This window comes from Prorops nasuta, unplaced genomic scaffold (genome assembly GCF_024137725.1).
Source record: "Prorops nasuta isolate Cenicafe-Biocafe unplaced genomic scaffold, Cenicafe_Pnas_1.2 PNAS00009, whole genome shotgun sequence".
NCBI lineage: Eukaryota > Metazoa > Arthropoda > Insecta > Hymenoptera > Bethylidae > Prorops > Prorops nasuta.
In genome coordinates this window covers 8,381,942-8,398,897 of record NW_027116806.1, presented here as the reverse complement: position 1 = coordinate 8,398,897, position 16,956 = coordinate 8,381,942, and the positions used below count along the sequence as shown (strand labels likewise).

Here is a 16,956-nt window from a genome sequence, read left to right as displayed (position 1 = left end):
CTATCTCAGCTTCACTAATGGTGTGTGCAAGTGGAAAGGTGTGTATGTATATGTAACCATGTAGGAGTTAAGAGAAAGAAAGAGAGATAGATTGAAGTGTGAAGACGTGAAGTACGTGTATTAAAGTTGGAGAGTGTCCATATTTATTTTTTTATGTGTGTTTGTTCATATATGTATGTAGGGAACGAAAGGCGAAATCAGAAAGCAACACCTACAACTACACAAAATAATAGCAATATATGTATATATTCACACCGTGTGTGATTATACATGTATGTGGGTGTGTGAGACAGTGAATTAATTATGAAACGAAAAGTCGCTTAAGCCATCTTGCGGAAAGGTAAAAAAGTTCATTTGAAAAATAAATACATATATATATGCAATACATATACTACTTGCATGGTAAGGAAAGCGTAAAAAAGTTTTTTAAATCTAAATCTACAACTTTATTCGATCTTGATTTTAATGTCACATTTTTATAACATATGGTATTATACATTATTATAATACCTGTTCTTCGGCACAATGGTAATATATATTGTTTGGCTTGCAGTAGTACGTCATTGTTGAGAATATATTTAATCAATTAATTTATAATTTGTTTATTATTGTTGTGTGATATATCTTAAAAATTACACTACATAAATTATAAAAAAATATACACTATTAAGAGTGTGTTGTGCCTTATATGTATATGTATTAATGTGTTTAGTCGATCCTGCTATCAGCTGATTAAATTACACTTGGTTGTTTTCTTTGTTATACAAAGATTCTACAGTATTCTTTACCCTGAAAAGTTGTTTGCTTCCAAAAAATGGAAAACCAACCTTTAAGATCGGATAAACCTCCTCCATACTCTGCTGTTTCCCCAGGTAAATCTATTCATTTTTAGGTTATTAAAGAAAAAAGTTGTTATATTATATATACATATTTATCTAATTCTACACATTTCTAAAATTGTTTGTAGAGTATGTTTATTTTAACTCATCCCAAAAAGTGAATGTTAGAATGCATTTATCTCTATAACTGTGAAAGATATCAATATTTCGGTTAATACTTTTTTGGGTCTAAATATGAAGAGCTTTCAAAAAGATTTCATGCAAAGAATTAATATCTCATATTTATGTGAATAAATGAATTTTTGCAATCATGCTCTGGGAGAAGTTAAAGTAAACATTCTGTATATAACTTTTAAAGCCAAAGCTACATTTTATTTTTTTGGATGGATAGTAAACTCATGGCAACCACCCCCTGGATATTATCCTACTGCACCATCATATCCAGCTAATAACCCATCAACTTATGGTTCTACCCAATCAACTACAATTATTATGCCAGAAATCATTGTGGTCGGGGCTTGTCCTGCTTGCCGGGTAAGTATCCTGTATTTCTATAAGAATAATGTATTCAAGATTATTTTGATAATTAAATAATTCGTATGATAGGTTGGAGTTATGGAAGATGATTATACATGCTTAGGTCTTCTATGCGCAATTGTATTCTTCCCCCTTGGAATAATCATCTGTCTCTTATTAAAAACTAAACGTTGTTCTAATTGTGGAGCCTATTTTGGTTGATCAACCATAAAAATATGCAGCTGCATGTGATGCATTGCTATTAATTTATATAGAATTGCAGCATTTTCAAATATGACAAATTAATATTTATGAAAAGTTATTTGTCAAAAATTAATGGCCCTAAAGCTGGAATATTTTTATACATTTTTACAGTCAATTAAATTTCAACTAGAAGTTGATCAAAGAGAAATTATTTAGTCATATAAGTCTTCATAATTTCATGATAAGGAGCACTTTAAATGATAATAAAACTATTCAAGCTCCTAATTAATTAGAATGTAATGCTAAAAAGAATGATATAACTTATCTTTTTCCAGTCAAATTTCTTTTTGATAAGGACTTTAAAAGCCTTGGTTTTTTTTACCTTATTACTATAATATGAGCATTTTTAAATGACAATTTGAGCTGTAAGTGATTTGTATTTGTAGTTTTTGATAGGAGTGCTGTAAAAGAGAGAGAGAGAGAGCAAAATTTAATATTATGGGAATAGCCTGATACATTATCAGTTGTCACATAAATTTAATTGCCTTTAACTACTTAATAAAATGTTACTATATTTGTAATACAGTTACATAAGTGGCAATGATGAAATATTTAACAAATCTTAGGTAAGAAAGAAGGAGTAATAAGTTATTTTGAAAAAGATTTTTATATTATTACTTCGGCCAAGTCATGGTTTTCTTTTAGGTTTAATCAAATAATAATAATAATCTTATTTTAAGCTATTGTCTTATTGTGTAAAATATGTTATATTCTTCGTTTCTTTTATTTTTTATTTCTTAGAAATGGATTATGCAGGTATGCTCTATTTTATAAATATATATTATAAGTTTAAAGCACTGATGCACTTCAGATGTCTCAGATCATTAAAAACCAATAAATCCTTATTTCTATAGCCACAAGAGGTGTTAATTTTTGCTTAGGACCGTTTAGAAATTTCCTTCTATTTGCATAGAGCTCTCGTGTAAAAATGAATACCTCGTTGCGTACGTAAATAAATTCTGATGTCCAGGTTCTGGGATTTCTTGTGCGTGAGCGCCTCAGTCTTATCTATATATGTTATTTAATTTCTGTTGACAAAATGATATTATAAAAGAAATATTTTATCTCGGAAATATATATAAATGAATAAAATGTTCACAAATCTTTTTATTTTCTAAAATAAAAGGGAAAGGTTGAAAATTTTAAAGCTGATTTAAAGATACGAAAGGAAGAAAACGGTGGTTCTAAGTTCAACAAGTTTTAGACACAATAAGAAGATTGTAAATTTGGTTGAAAACGATGCAATTCCAGCATATTTTTTTAAGTATTTTTGCTACGTATTAAGGTCGCGTATATCGCAGGTCGATATAATTTATAATTCATAAACTATAGTAATATATTATTAAGAATGCAACATTGATTGAATTTGCTTTACATTCCCTGTGAGACGAAAAAAGCTACATAAATAATGGAAGAAAAACGCGTACCAACTATATACTCTTTGCATTAATGTGTTTAATTGCTTGCAACTATGTGGAAATGTTTTCTTTGCCGATGGAAAATTTTTTATCTAAGGAAGAGAAGATTGCCTATTACCTGACAGAATCGAAGAAGCAAAATCATCATTTGCTGCACTGTCGTGTAGTCTTATTTTAAAAAGCTGGAAAATTTCTCACCCTGGTTCCTTCTCAGGAAATATTTTATCGCCAGGAAAATTCAAGGAAATCACAATCGACTGTCATAGTCTCTATTGCAGTAAAACTTTTTTTGCTATTACGGATTTCCTGTCAATTTATAAGAAGCGTACGTACATACTTGAATTAATAATTGTTACTGAAGTGCGGTGAATTTTTTGCTTTTTTCTTTATGTATTCTCAGTGCTTGTAATATATATATATATATATATATATATATTTAAAAAGATACAGAGTAGAGAGCGTCATCTCTCAATGATCGAAGACTAATGATGCTCGAAAGGGAAAGAGAGAAAGATTGAGAGACATTCGCACATGAATGAACTGTTTTGAAAGAGGGTTTTTCCAGAGGTGAATGTAAACGTTAAATAGCTAGTGGAGCATTGATTAAGGAAAATAAGTAGTTACTTATTGCTCTTTGCTCGCAGTGAAATTTGAGTAATGGCAAAGAGCCCCGCGCGCGCCTTTCGCAGAAAATTAAACTAATTATGTGGCCGTCGCGCAACAGGCAGAGATGGAGGGAGATAGATAGCGAGATTCTGTCCTTGGTGAGAACTTTATTATATATAAAGGAAGCAGTTGCTGCTATTGCAGGACCAGAACGTGGAAAGTCGTGAGAGTAGCTATGCCTACCTTTCAAGGTACTTTAGAAGAATCATCCATTTCAGAGATTTGTAATAATTATAATTCAATCGACGATAAGTTGACTAACTGGCAGGATAACATGCTTAATACCTCTTTGAGCCACTCTGCAAAGCTGAAGGTCAATGGTGGTGATTCTTCCGCAAAGAGCTCACAATTATTCGCCCATCCTAATAATAACCAGCCGAAGCGTCAGATGTACAAAAGCCTCCCCAACAGAGAAGATCATGAGAAGCTGTTTAGGGATTTTGCCGAGCTCATTCTCGAAGAAGCAATATTTCAGGTAAAAGACAATATATTTTTTCTCTATATATTCACCAAATTCTTCCCGAATCCGTTGCTTATCATTGATATTCAATTATTTGTAAAAGTGACTTTTTACGCGATTGCATAATAAATTGACAGCTTTGTGCGACGTATCAATCAAAATCCTTGTAACGAGTCATGTAAGACAATCTCATAAGGAGAATTGTAATTCGAACTTGCAGGCTTATAACGCATTGTGAAACTAATACGTACCGATTTCTCGCTCTGATTACTAAGTAGCAATGATTGTATCGTTTCCGTTGTCAGTTTCCATAAAATCAATGCTACGCGAGATTGACTCGATATTTTATAGAGATAGTTTATAGTACTTTGTACGTTGTCTTACTCGACATAATGACCAAAGCAAGGACGAGCTTACCTAAAAAATTACATTATTAAAGAGAGAAAGAAAAAAGAACTCATAGAAAAACTAGTAAATCGAATACAATTTCTTGCAAGAATGCTCTTTTATACTGGTACCTATAACTCGTAATGCCGTCTAGTTTATAGTCATGATTTTCTTTTAATGTATAATTTTATTATTTCCGACAGACATTAACTGAACAAGTGCGAAAGCGTTAAAAGGTGTAAAAAAAAGTCGTGGAATGTAGTGTTAAATGAAATAGAATTTTGCCTTTGATTAACTTGGCTGCTTATTAATTCAGACTGTGTCAATGCCAAATAATGATCTTTCCTTATATATGTATATGAAGACGCATCGGTGGTTTCTTTTTAATTAGCGGGCCTATAGAGATTGTGTAAATTGAAGGAGAAAAGGAATTAATAGCATAAATATTTTTTTATCGAAGGGTACCTCGAGGAAAAATCGTGTTGTGGAATGGGTAGAACCTGCAGTATTGCCATCCAAAGTGGACCTGTCATTGCCAAAAGAGCCGACATCCGACGAGGAGCTACTGTCCTTAGCTCGGAACATCATCAAGTACAGCGTGAAAACCGGTCATCCTCACTTCGTGAATCAACTATTCTCGACGATCGATCCTTACGGCCTCATTGGACAATGGCTGACGGATGCTCTGAATCCTTCGGTTTACACTTACGAGGTCTCTCCGGTATTTTCATTAATGGAGGATAAAGTTCTTTTAGAAATGCGAAAAATTGTCGGCTGGAAGGACGGTAGGGGCGAAGGAATCTTTTGTCCAGGCGGCTCCATTGCCAATGGTTACGCAATTAATTTAGCTCGTCATTACAAATTTCCAAAGATCAAGGAAACTGGTCTGTGCCAAAGCCAGAGATTGATTGTATTCACATCGGAAGACGCTCACTATTCGGTGAAAAAGCTCGCATCCTTTTTGGGAATTGGCAGTAAAAACGTGTACTGCGTCAAGGTCGACGATAGGGGAAAAATGTGTGTCTCCGATCTTATCGAGCAGGTCGATAGAGCTGTGAACGAGGGTAGCGTTCCTTTAATGGTGTCAGCAACAGCAGGGACAACTGTTTTGGGTGCCTTTGATCCTCTTAAGGACATTGCTCGAGTTTGCAGCAAATACAAAATGTGGTTCCACGTAGATGCAGCTTGGGGAGGAGGCGCATTGATGTCCGAGGAGCACAGGTCCCTACTAGACGGAATTGAATTAGCGGACTCCGTCACTTGGAACCCACACAAATTATTGGCTGCACCTCAGCAATGCTCGACTCTTCTCTTGCAACACGAAGGCCTTCTGCAGTTGGCACACGCAGAGAATGCTTCGTATCTCTTCCAACCTGACAAGTTCTACGATACAAAATACGATTGTGGAGACAAATACATCCAATGTGGTCGTAGGGCAGATGTCCTTAAACTATTCATCATGTGGAAAGCTAAGGGTCTCAAGGGCTTCGAAGCTCACGTTAATAGAGTATTTCAACTTTCCCAATATTTCGCCGATCGCATACGTAATCGTGCTGGCTGGAAACTGATCTTGGAACCAGAATGTACCAATGTATGTTTTTGGTATGTTCCTCCATCCAAACGTCAATTAAAGGACAAGGAATTATCAAAGGCTCTGCACGAAATAGCACCGATTGTGAAAGAACGTATGGTAAAAAAAGGTTCGATGCTTATTACTTATCAGCCTTTACGTGGAATGCCAAACTTCTTTAGATTAGTACTTCAAAATTCCGGCTTAACGGAAGCAGATATGGAGTTTTTCATAGAGGAAATCGAGAGGCTGTCGAATGATCTTTAAGACGTATGATCATCTTAACACCTACAAAAGTGGTAGAACCTAGAATATAAAACATACAAAGCTCTTCTGTAAAATCCTGTAATAATAAACTATCGAAACAAGCTTATAAACATACACACACTATTGCTTATTCCTTCCTTTTAAAGAACGTCTATATATTTTTGATCTGTAAAATTTTTAGCCTTAGTTATACTATTACAAGACATAATTACAATTGGTTGCTATATACAAATAATTTGAATTAACAATACGAAATAACAATTGAACACAAATCTCAGCATTAATCTCTTTCTCAACACTTTTTGCAAAGGTCCAAAGTGCGCAAGTTGACAACAAGTTGAAATTACATGTACATTGATATTTTTAGTTCTAGCCGTTCTAGCTGTATTCTTTTAGGAACTTCAAATGAAATTGTTTCAAAGTTTCGAGCATCGTCTTGATCTTATCCTTCTGAGGTAAAATCGTCGTTCTGAAATGATATGTTCCCGGTCTTTGACCAAAACCTGAACCAGGAATCACACAAATTCCTGTAGCCTCCAATAATTTGAACGCATAAAACACATCGGGCTCTTGTCCCTTAGCTTTTGCTTCTTCTATTGCTTTTTTTGGCAATTCAAATCGTGGAAACACGTACATGGCACCCATAGCTGGATTCGACTATAAACAGTAATGCAAACATCAGATTAATATGTAAAAGATATGATTCAATTGGATCTAATAATTACCTTGAAGCCTGGAATACTGTTAAACGTGTCAACGACCAAGCGTGACCTTTCCGCTAACGAGGATAAAGTTCTTTGTTTTTCCTCTTGGAATAGTTTATACGATGGTTCATTTGGCCTTGGAGGATTAACAACCACGTCCATTGCCACTTGACCTAATACAGTTGGACAAAGCATTGCCGAGATTGATTTTTGCAGAACAGCCATTACTTTTGGATCCATGTTGTGGTATTCGCCATACCCTCCACGAATTCCACACTCTCCCATGTATCCTGGTAAAATTTGCTTTTTTATAGACTATTAAAGACACCTAAAACTAATGAGGATAAAATTTTATTTACCTTTAGATATAGACATGAATGAAGCAAGTTCCATTTTAGAGTAAGGCTCTCCCATTTCTGTCAATACTTTCTTAACTGAATGAAAAGCACTGTTTTTATCATAAATGTTATCCTGATAAACTTCATCAGCAAGGAGAAATAGATGATTTTTATATGCAAATCTAATAATATCCTCGATATTGGCTCTAGTTAAGACCTGACCAGTTGGATTTCCAGGATTGATTACTACTAATACACGGGGATTGCATTTCCTTTTTGCCTCTGATAAAGAGCGTTCTAGCTCATCCACATCTAAACTCCATTTATTATCTTCATTCAAATAATATCCTACTTGCTCAAGACCAAACTCTGCCAAAGTTGCAGAATATAAAGGATATTGTGGGATAGGAATCATCACACCAGATGGCTTCCCATCAATAACTTCATTAAAGAGTTTTAGGAATGACTGGAATAAAGAAACATATTAATGTATATTCCTCATTACAATATGGAGCAAAGAGGGCTTTTAGTTATTCAAACATACTTTGATACCATCAGAAGCACCATTCGATAGAATGATATTCCGGTAGTCAGATGGAATACCACCATCTCTGTTCTGAATGTATTCAGCCACATGTCTGCGAACAATTTCAACACCTGCTGATTCAGAATATGATCCAACACTTCCACCTTTGCAGCCTGTTAACAATGCTTTTACTCTTTCCTTCACATCATCTGGATAACGCGAATCATCCAAAAGCTGCGGAGATACTGCCAGTGTCAATACTTGTCTCAAAAAAGTGATTGGTTGTTGACCCATAGCATGAGCATCTCCGACATTAGCTTTGATTACTTCTTTAAATGGCTTTTTAGCTCCCTGCATGAAATTAAATAAAACAATTAGAAAAGGAGTATATATATATTTTTTTTGTATTTTTAATTGACATGATCTTATGTAGGTTTAATGAAATAAGGAAACAATGTCAGCTTTTAAAGTACATTTCTTTAACTGATATATAGCAGTTATGACTCAACAGGAAATTTAATTTACACAACCATACACATGTCAATATGGCCTCATTTACAATGTAAATTGGGAGCATGGATTATTTTGCATTGGACGCACAAAGCTCTGATACATTTCAAAACTTAGATGCAAAGTCAAATATATTTCTTTTACTGTCAATTTACATTTTGCACTCAAGTGCAATAGAAAAAAGTTAGACAATATCAACGATTATTTAGCAATTTATAAGATTATGACTTGACTGATAATAAGTGTTTATCTTTACCGAGAAAAAGCAGCAGAATAGAATTATTCAACGTTCGGTAAAAGATTATGCGCGAGAAATATTTCCGAAGAAAATTATAAGACATCACAGGAATGGTAGAAACAATAAAATGATAGAATGTTATACTCGTTAACACGAAGAGAATTTGCTTTTTTCCTCTATTTTTAGAACACGAGGAAAACAGTTTAAATTCTTCTGAATCCTCTGTACATATGTGCTGTGGAAAGCATGAGAATTTGAAACTGCAAATCAATTTGACATTGGTGGCTGTTGCGTCATTACCAGCAACAGTAGCAGCAGCAGGTGTCAAAATTTTATGTGTAATATAATATACAAAAAATTATTTGATGATCGAAAAGTGACTAAGTTGTCCAGCGAAAAGTTTTAAATTAGTCTTTCGAGAGAAGCTTAAGGCATATATTTTTTGCGTTGACCGATTGGAGTGAAGTAAACGATATATTTGAATGGACGGTTAAAAAATTTGAACAAAAACTACGGAGCTACGCTTCGCGTGAGATAAGTATAATTAAGTTACACCTACTTTTTAACAAGTAGAATCAATGAGCGTGTAAAGAGAGAAGGGAAAGAAATGACAGTTGAAGTGAAAAAAAGGAAAAGAGGAAGAGTAAGCAGAGAAAGAGTATAAAATAACCGGCTTATACCTTCTGGAGTTCTTTTTCTATTTCGATGGCGCGAATGAGGAGGGGTCCACGGACCGCATATTCCATCTTCCTGAGATTGATGAAGACATTGTCCTCGGTGAGGACTTTTTTTCCTAGAGCGGTACTAGACATACCACGAGAAGACTGTATACGACCGGGCACCGGCTGGATTAACGTCACTGCTGCTTGGCACGTAGGCTTGCCGCCTGCTAGTGCTGCTATTCCTCCTCCTCCCCCCATCACCCCTACTCCTGCCAACCCCCCTCGTTCCCATGCCCTAGGCCAACAATTCGCGATAACGACGTTCCTCAAGTGCGACATCGTCCACTCTCTCAATATAAATACGTGTCTCAGTTGGGTCAGCCTTTTTCCCCGTTCCTTAACCAACCAACTCGTTGTTTTTTTCTCGTTGCTTTACAATTGTCACAGCCCTCGCAAATGACTTTCCTTTCGAAGAATCTCCTCTCCTCTCCTCTCACGCTTCGGGTTCGGGATTCGATCCGCAAACTCGTCGAACGCCCTGCCACCTATGCTTCTTTCCCGCACAACACCTTCGGTCCTATATAATACATGTCAAAGTTCATCAAACAACTAATGTTAATATAAATATCGTATAATATAATACAGATTAATGAATTTATAATACTTAGGTATTTATTTTAATTTTCTATCGTTCAATCTGCATCTTTCAGATAAATCATAGAGATGAGATTTACAAACAGTGACAATAACAAACAGTTATAATTCTATGTAGCGAAACCTATGCTCTACGAAATCATTATCGTTTAAGTAAACTTCTTATCAGCAGCTTTTTGTAAGTGTGAAGTGTTTATATATTTATACTACATTATACTTATGTGGGTTTGCACAATACAATATTAATAGCCTGCAAAGTACATGTACGTATAAACGAACATTTTCAAATTTGTAAAACATTGTTGAGACATAACACTGCATAGTATTTATGTTCCAGTAATGTTTGAGAAATGTGAAAATGTCTATTCTTTTGTATATATATGTATGCTGAATGGGAGGAAATTCAAGTTTTTTTGTCAATTACAACTTTCTACTTTGTACCGCACACATTGATATAGCATTAATTAATTTATATTTTTCTTTGTAGGTAAATATAAGTAACTATTATTATAATGAAACACAATAATTTAAGATCTTATCATTTAAAAAAATGAAAAATATTATTTGAAGAATGATGAATTGGTGCTATTTCTTTATTAAATTACGAATTTTCACGAATTGTTTGTTGAAACGCTTATTAATTAAAAAATTAATCATCACGCGGAATGACAAAAGTTAAAATAATTGACGTCAACAATATACACATATATATAATCATAATACGTGACTTTTGCAACGCTAAAAGTTTTAAAATGTGCCGTCCGGATTAAAGGGTATTTCAAGTATGTGCCTAGGTTTACATTCCTTTGAAAAATATTGCATATATTCTTCGCCGGGTTCTGTTATCAAATTAAAAATACCTATTTTATCGATGTACGTTATGAAACAAGTGCAATAATAACTGATATACTACCAATTCACCAAACAAGTTCTGTAAGCGCTTCCAGTTCGTGCTTGTGCTCCATAAGCTGTCTGTCGCTTGGGAATACCAGATGAATACTGCAGAATACATTATGCGCAGGACAGATATATATCACAAGTGAAAATTTAATTTATATTTATTAACTCAAGGAACAGCTTGATGTGAAAAGGTCATCGCTTTTCGCTACTCTATAATCCCTATACTGTGTATTTTGCGTATCATCATAGACTTTGATTCATAAAAGTAATATGTTTTAATCTGTCAGCTATAGTATTCCTTACGTCACTTTCACCGATAACTCAATTAGTCGTATCAAAATCTATTTAAAAACGATCGATCAAAATGTATAATTTTTTAATTATATTTATCCGTAGTTCACACATTGAATTTGTTATTTGTTAATTGTTAATTGATTGATAATGAGAATAATGGTGAGAGTAACACAAAAGTGACGCGCCATTGCATTGATAGCATAAAAAAATAACAAAAGAGTACTTTGTTGAAATTATTATTATTTAAGTACAGTTTTTTTTTATATACGGTAATAATGTGTTATAATAATTCGAGTAAAAGTTAAAGAATGCGTGTTACATAATATCTCAATTATGATATATGTACACATTTATTCTTGTAACACAGTGATATACTATATTTACCATATTTTTTCTACACATTTTATAAAATGATTTTATTAACTGTACATTTCACTCGATGTAGCGTGCTACTAAAAAATTATATTTTATTTTATAGAAGAATTCATACTCTTTATTGTACACGCGTGGCACATAAAACATGTCGACTAGGCAACTATTTTTAATCAAATTGTCAAAATAATTTTTAAACAAATACGTATTTTTAAAATTACAAGTAATAATTGACGGGTTAGCAAATGGTAAATCGACCTGTTGTATTTTTGTTCTGGAAAATATTAATATTATACACACGTAAAGTTTTAGGTTAGCTAGCAGCTATACATATAAACACGTCAGATACACTACTAAGAATAAGAATGATGCTCTACAATACAATGTATTATGTGGCGCATTTTTTATGTAAATAAGTCATCTGTATTAATGCCAACAAATTTACATAGAAAATATTGGTCTCTGATCGATAAACGATTGATCTCTTAGGACTGACTATTTATATAAATTCTCACAGTATTTCTAACTATTCTGTATTAACTTGAATTGATTTACCTTAGCAGACTTGCTACTTTGCTTTGCTATCGCCGAATCGACGTCCGCGCGGCCGTCCAATTATTTTTACTTATGCGTCGTGAGGCGGGTATTTGAATGGTACTTTTCAGCTAATACATTTTCAAAGATATTTTTAGATAATATTATATAATTTTATCGCTCGAGGAAAAATCTTTCTCACTGGTGGTAAATGAGGGAAAGAGATAGAGAGAGAGATGCGTAAACAATAAGGAAGAAAACGTTTCAAATGCACATTAGTTGTTTTAATGTATTATTTATAAAACTAATGACTGTATGATGAAATAGATCTTTACAAAATCTACTCTATTACAAAATATAAATCATGTCTCATACAGCATCACGAGTACAAGACTCATATATATCAGTGATTGCAGGATTCTTATTATACTACTAATTATCTTGACAAAGACATAATAATTTATACAGCTCCTTTATATATTTTATTGTCCAATTTGAATTATATATATATTTTTTTTTGAAAAAATTTTCGTCATTCTGTACAATTTATTAAACAAGATTTTTCTTTTTGCAAGATTTGCAGGTATATTAAAAAAAACTTAAAAATGAGCCTTAATGTTTATTCTTGGACGGTATCTGTTTGATATTTGCACAATATATTAACAATCATCTTGTCAACTCGATTAAAATACACAAAATACTGATATATTATAATAATATTATTAGGACACTCTGGAGTCCTGCCCAGGACAAAGTCGATTGCAATAATATATATATGTATATATATATTTATATATATATATATATATATATATATATATATATACATACATATTATATAAACGCATTAAACATGTATATATATATATACTTTTATGTATAATTACTTTGCGTAAAAGAGCGAGTCAGTGACGGCCATATTCTCTCATTCATACATATGTACAATCTATATTATTTTTCTGCTCAAAAATGATAGCATAAATATATTTTTAAAAGTTTCATCCCCTGCAAGTATGCATGAAATGCTAGTGTTTCCGAGATAGGAGACTCTTACGATCATCCTAATTAATGAATTGCAATCACAGTTAGCGCGAAAGGAAAGCTGTACACTGACATACGCTACATACTCTCAAAAATATACAATAACATCGACGTGGCCGATCAAACATTCTAGGCCTTGTTAATAAAAAAACATTTATTTTATATATGTATATGTAATAATAAATCGATTTGCATAACATTTATTATATTTAATAATGTTTAACAGAGCGCGCTGTATGAAACATGTAACAAAATCTTGGTTTGATCCAGTAAAAGTCCATTCACCATAAAAATACGATGCACCAAGTTGGATGTTTTCGATTGGCCACTTCTCATTATAAAACATTTTAATTTGACCACGACTTGTAAAAATATTCGTTATCAAATTCATTTTATTGGTCCAATATGAATATATATCTATACGTTTACAGACTGTTAGTGGTGTAAACAAATAGATGTACATACATTTACATTCATATAAATTTGTTATAATTAATAAAAATATGTAAATCTTTATCACTATATAGCTCAAGCATCCTTGAGAGAAAATGGAATGTGTTTGTGTTTTTATGGTACATGGATAACATGACAATAATATTTCATAGTAATTATATTTACAAGACTTATACAAATCATACCTAAACAAAATAACACGATCAAGGCATGCCTATTGTAATCGGATCTCAATCTTATTTCTTTTGTTTGTATAAATTTTTGATTAATGTTTTATAGTCGACTGATTAAAAATAGTTATTTTAGTGAATAAATTATTCCCAGCTAAAAAGAAATTCATTTCTTAATTGAACAGTTGTTCTTTTCCTGAATAAAAGATATTATATTCTTAAAATTTCCAGTATTCATGTGAGATCGAAGTACAATAGATGTGAAAGCATCTCTACATACTGGAATAAGACTACCTAGCATTCGGATTTATCCTCCTCCACTAATTGCTGGGTGTCCTTGCCAGAGTCTACGGTCGTAGGATCTAGTTCTCTTCGTTTGATATGAAGCTGCGGCGGCTCTTTGTGCTGAATACTGGATGGTTTCATCTCAGCTGGCATTTCGTACATGTTACTCGCACTTGTCCCATTCGTTGTACCGCTCTCCATGTTTACAGCATCGTACATTGGATTACTGAAGTCTCTGTTTTTACTACTTACGTCACTCAAATTATATTCCACGTCAAGGGGTTCCTGTAAAAAATTGTACATCAGCAAGAAAATCAGTTTAGGCTAATATATATAGAGGGGAAGAGAAAGAAAAATATTCTTTGACTCAAAGACAATACTCACCATCCTTTCGTGAGGAGTTGCACCAAATTCAACATTACTTCCCTGTCTAAAGGAGACACTTTGAGCACCGGTTAAGCTTCCCAAACCCCCTGGCTTTCCACTGAAGCAGATTGTTCATTAATTAGAGTTCTTCCTATGAAATATATATGTAAAAATTAATAAATGTATGATTAACTTACAACGGCCGTTTCTTGAGAACCATAAAAATAGCTGCGGCAGTAAGAAGTATCAAAAGAGATACAACAATAGGGATAACGATAGCAGCAGTGGAACCACTCGCTCTTGCCGCTACTAATCCTACTTCGCAGTGTTGACCTTGGAAACCAGTCGGGCACGTGCATTCGACCTTGCTATCTTCACATCGGCCACCGTTCTGGCAAGGACATATCCTTGGAGCAGGTCGAGGTCTTTCGCTGGTAGCATCGCACTGTCTCTCATTATAATGTACTGGTTGCTGGGGACCTACGCTGTCAGGACACAAGCACCGATGTCCACCAGGTACTGGCACGCAAAGATGACTACACTGATCGTTGTAACAACGGTCTCGTAAGGTTGTATTATATCTTAATTGATGATAGACTCTAAGTCCACCAGCAAGCTCAAGGTTTTTCAGCAAAACTTGTGGCACTCCTCTGCCAAACTTATCTTGCCTGACTAATTCTCCAAATGGCATTTGCAACCAATATAAATTACTCTCGAATACATCTAATGCTATCGGTTGATATATTCCCTCGCTCTGAATTATAAGCTTCCTGTTGCTACCATCTTGCCGGATGGACTCGATTCGCTTTAATTTCATATCCACCCAATAGAGAGTATGATCCATCGCATAATCAATAGCGAGTCCGCTCGGTTTTCCTATTTTATCTCCGACGAGTACTTTTCGCTTGCTACCGTCCATCTCACTGATATCTATTTTCGGCTGCGAACCAGAGTCTGCCCATATCGCTCGACCAAATTGAGGATCCACCACGATGGCAGTTGGATTTTCCAGATCGACCGTTACAAGACTACGACGATACCTTCCATCAGACTTTGACACCATTACTCTACCGACTGTTTTTGCCCCAGTACTGTCGACTTCCGTCCAATACAAATTATCGGATATCCAATCAATCGCCAAGCTGGTTGGCTTAGCATCACCTAAAAAACAGCATTTTGATTAGTAGTACTCGATGAAACGCTACAGACTAGTAATTATGTAAATAAAATATTAGGCAAAGTTGTCTGGTTACTTTTCATGTTTAGATCCTGAGCAAAGCCGGTCTTGACCTCGCCATTTTTAGCATTCACCATGTACGATCGTTTGATGGTATTGTCGTGCGAGTCGATCCAGAAAACGTATTCCGATCTAGGATGGAAGTCTACAGCCTGGATCCTCTTTTCATCGGATATCACGTAGAATTCCTCTCTGTGACGCATATCGTACGCTCTGAGCTCTGCACCATTGGAGAATATCAAGGTAGCTTGATCGTCCTCCGTACGGCATACACCGCTTAAATTGTCCGACAGCTGGAAGCCTTGTCGACAAGAGCAGCTGTAGGTACCATTGAGATTCGTGCATATTTGCGAGCAGGTATGCTGTCCCGTTAAGCATTCGTTAACGTCCTCGCAATGCTTTCGATTGACTTGCGAGATTATGTAGCCCGGATAACAAGCGCAGATGTATCCGCCATCCGTTATGTTGTGGCAATAATGGGCACAGCCACCCTTGTTACTTTCCAGGCAAGGCTTATTGTGATCTACGAATCGTACGAAGCAATGATTAATTCCCTTGGATCGTGCGTGCAATTGGCGACCGATAATCGATCAGAATACTTACGACAACCCAACTCATCGGACAAATCACCGCAGTCATCAGCAGTATCGCAAAGTCTGGCCCTATCGACGCACTTTTTATTGGCGCACTGATATTCGGTGGTAGGATCGCAAGGTCGTACATGCGTTGCGCACATCGTCATGTTATTCTCGTCGGAACCATCGCCGCAATTGTCAATGCCATCGCACAATTGATATTTGGCAATACATCTATGATTGGCACATTGGAAGCGTCTGGCGGTATCACAGGTGAAGTTTGCTGGAAAAGAGAGTTTTTCTTATAGAACGGCTAATGCGAATGATTGGCGAATAGAAGACAAACTATAAATATATATGATGAAGATAATTCTTTCTGCAGTCGAGACGAAGAAGATTCCGACTAAGCGACGAGGAGCTTACTTACCACACATGGCTGGATTCTCGTCGGAGCCATCGCCACAATCGTCGCTACCATCGCATCTGTCGGACAGCAAGACGCATATATTGTTGTCGCACTCGAATCTCGATTGCGGGCAATATCTTCCTCCTGGATAACGCGGTGAGCACATGATCTCATCGGACCTGTCGTAGCAATCGCGCGTACCGTCGCAGCGAAGGCTGATGGAAATACAGTGGCCACTTAGGCACTGGAAGAAGTCCTTTTGCTAAAACCAAACGATCAAATTGTTACTACTCGTCGCGTCGGA

At 34.9% G+C, this 16,956-nt stretch overlaps 4 protein-coding genes across 10 annotated transcripts in view; 2 read left to right on the top strand and 2 right to left on the bottom strand.

Annotated features, from left to right (window-relative positions):
* Nucleotides 1-19: 19 nt before the first annotated feature.
* Nucleotides 20-2,701, top strand: LOC136776497 (membrane protein BRI3). 3 transcript variants are annotated; one of them, XM_066732057.1, is made up of 4 exons: nt 20-38; nt 770-872; nt 1,231-1,373; nt 1,446-2,701. In XM_066732057.1, exons 2-4 carry the CDS (start codon nt 815-817, stop codon nt 1,575-1,577), a joined length of 333 nt encoding a protein of 110 aa, XP_066588154.1. In that variant the 5' UTR covers nt 20-38; nt 770-814; the 3' UTR covers nt 1,578-2,701. The 3 variants fall into 3 exon arrangements, with proteins under 3 accessions (XP_066588154.1, XP_066588152.1, XP_066588151.1); XM_066732055.1 differs by lacking the exon at nt 20-38 and adding an exon at nt 46-340; XM_066732054.1 differs by lacking the exon at nt 20-38 and adding an exon at nt 46-340 and having other exon boundaries at nt 713-872.
* Nucleotides 2,702-3,754: 1,053 nt separating this feature from the next.
* Nucleotides 3,755-6,763, top strand: black (glutamate decarboxylase-like protein black). Of its 2 annotated transcripts, XM_066732050.1 has the most exons (3): nt 3,786-3,894; nt 3,972-4,178; nt 5,011-6,763. In XM_066732050.1, the coding sequence occupies exons 2-3, from the start codon at nt 3,978-3,980 to the stop codon at nt 6,385-6,387; spliced, it is 1,578 nt and encodes a 525-aa protein (XP_066588147.1). In that variant the 5' UTR covers nt 3,786-3,894; nt 3,972-3,977; the 3' UTR covers nt 6,388-6,763. The 2 variants fall into 2 exon arrangements, with proteins under 2 accessions (XP_066588146.1, XP_066588147.1); XM_066732049.1 differs by having other exon boundaries at nt 3,755-4,178.
* Nucleotides 6,764-6,765: 2 nt separating this feature from the next.
* On the bottom strand, nt 6,766-8,532 carry LOC136776221 (alanine aminotransferase 2). Its single transcript, XM_066731601.1, has 5 exons — nt 8,515-8,532; nt 7,974-8,306; nt 7,451-7,895; nt 7,113-7,381; nt 6,766-7,044 (listed from the first exon to the last, which is right to left on the bottom strand). The coding sequence occupies exons 1-5, from the start codon at nt 8,530-8,532 to the stop codon at nt 6,766-6,768; spliced, it is 1,344 nt and encodes a 447-aa protein (XP_066587698.1).
* A 1,179-nt stretch (nt 8,533-9,711) lies between these two features.
* The window catches only part of mgl (megalin), a 48,932-nt gene continuing 41,687 nt past the window's right edge, over nt 9,712-16,956 (bottom strand). For 2 of the 4 annotated variants that reach the window (XM_066732035.1, XM_066732032.1), the window contains exons 15-22: nt 16,674-16,914; nt 16,275-16,529; nt 15,688-16,194; nt 14,632-15,595; nt 14,453-14,552; nt 12,141-14,353; nt 10,933-11,018; nt 9,712-9,942 (exon numbers count right to left, since the gene is read on the bottom strand). In XM_066732035.1, coding sequence (XP_066588132.1) covers nt 14,078-14,353; nt 14,453-14,552; nt 14,632-15,595; nt 15,688-16,194; nt 16,275-16,529; nt 16,674-16,914 — 2,343 coding nt within the window. In that variant the 3' untranslated portion in view covers nt 9,712-9,942; nt 10,933-11,018; nt 12,141-14,077. The remainder of the gene's footprint in view (nt 9,943-10,932; nt 11,019-12,140; nt 14,354-14,452; nt 14,553-14,631; nt 15,596-15,687; nt 16,195-16,274; nt 16,530-16,673; nt 16,915-16,956) is intronic. The other 2 variants (XM_066732034.1, XM_066732033.1) reach the window with 2 other exon arrangements.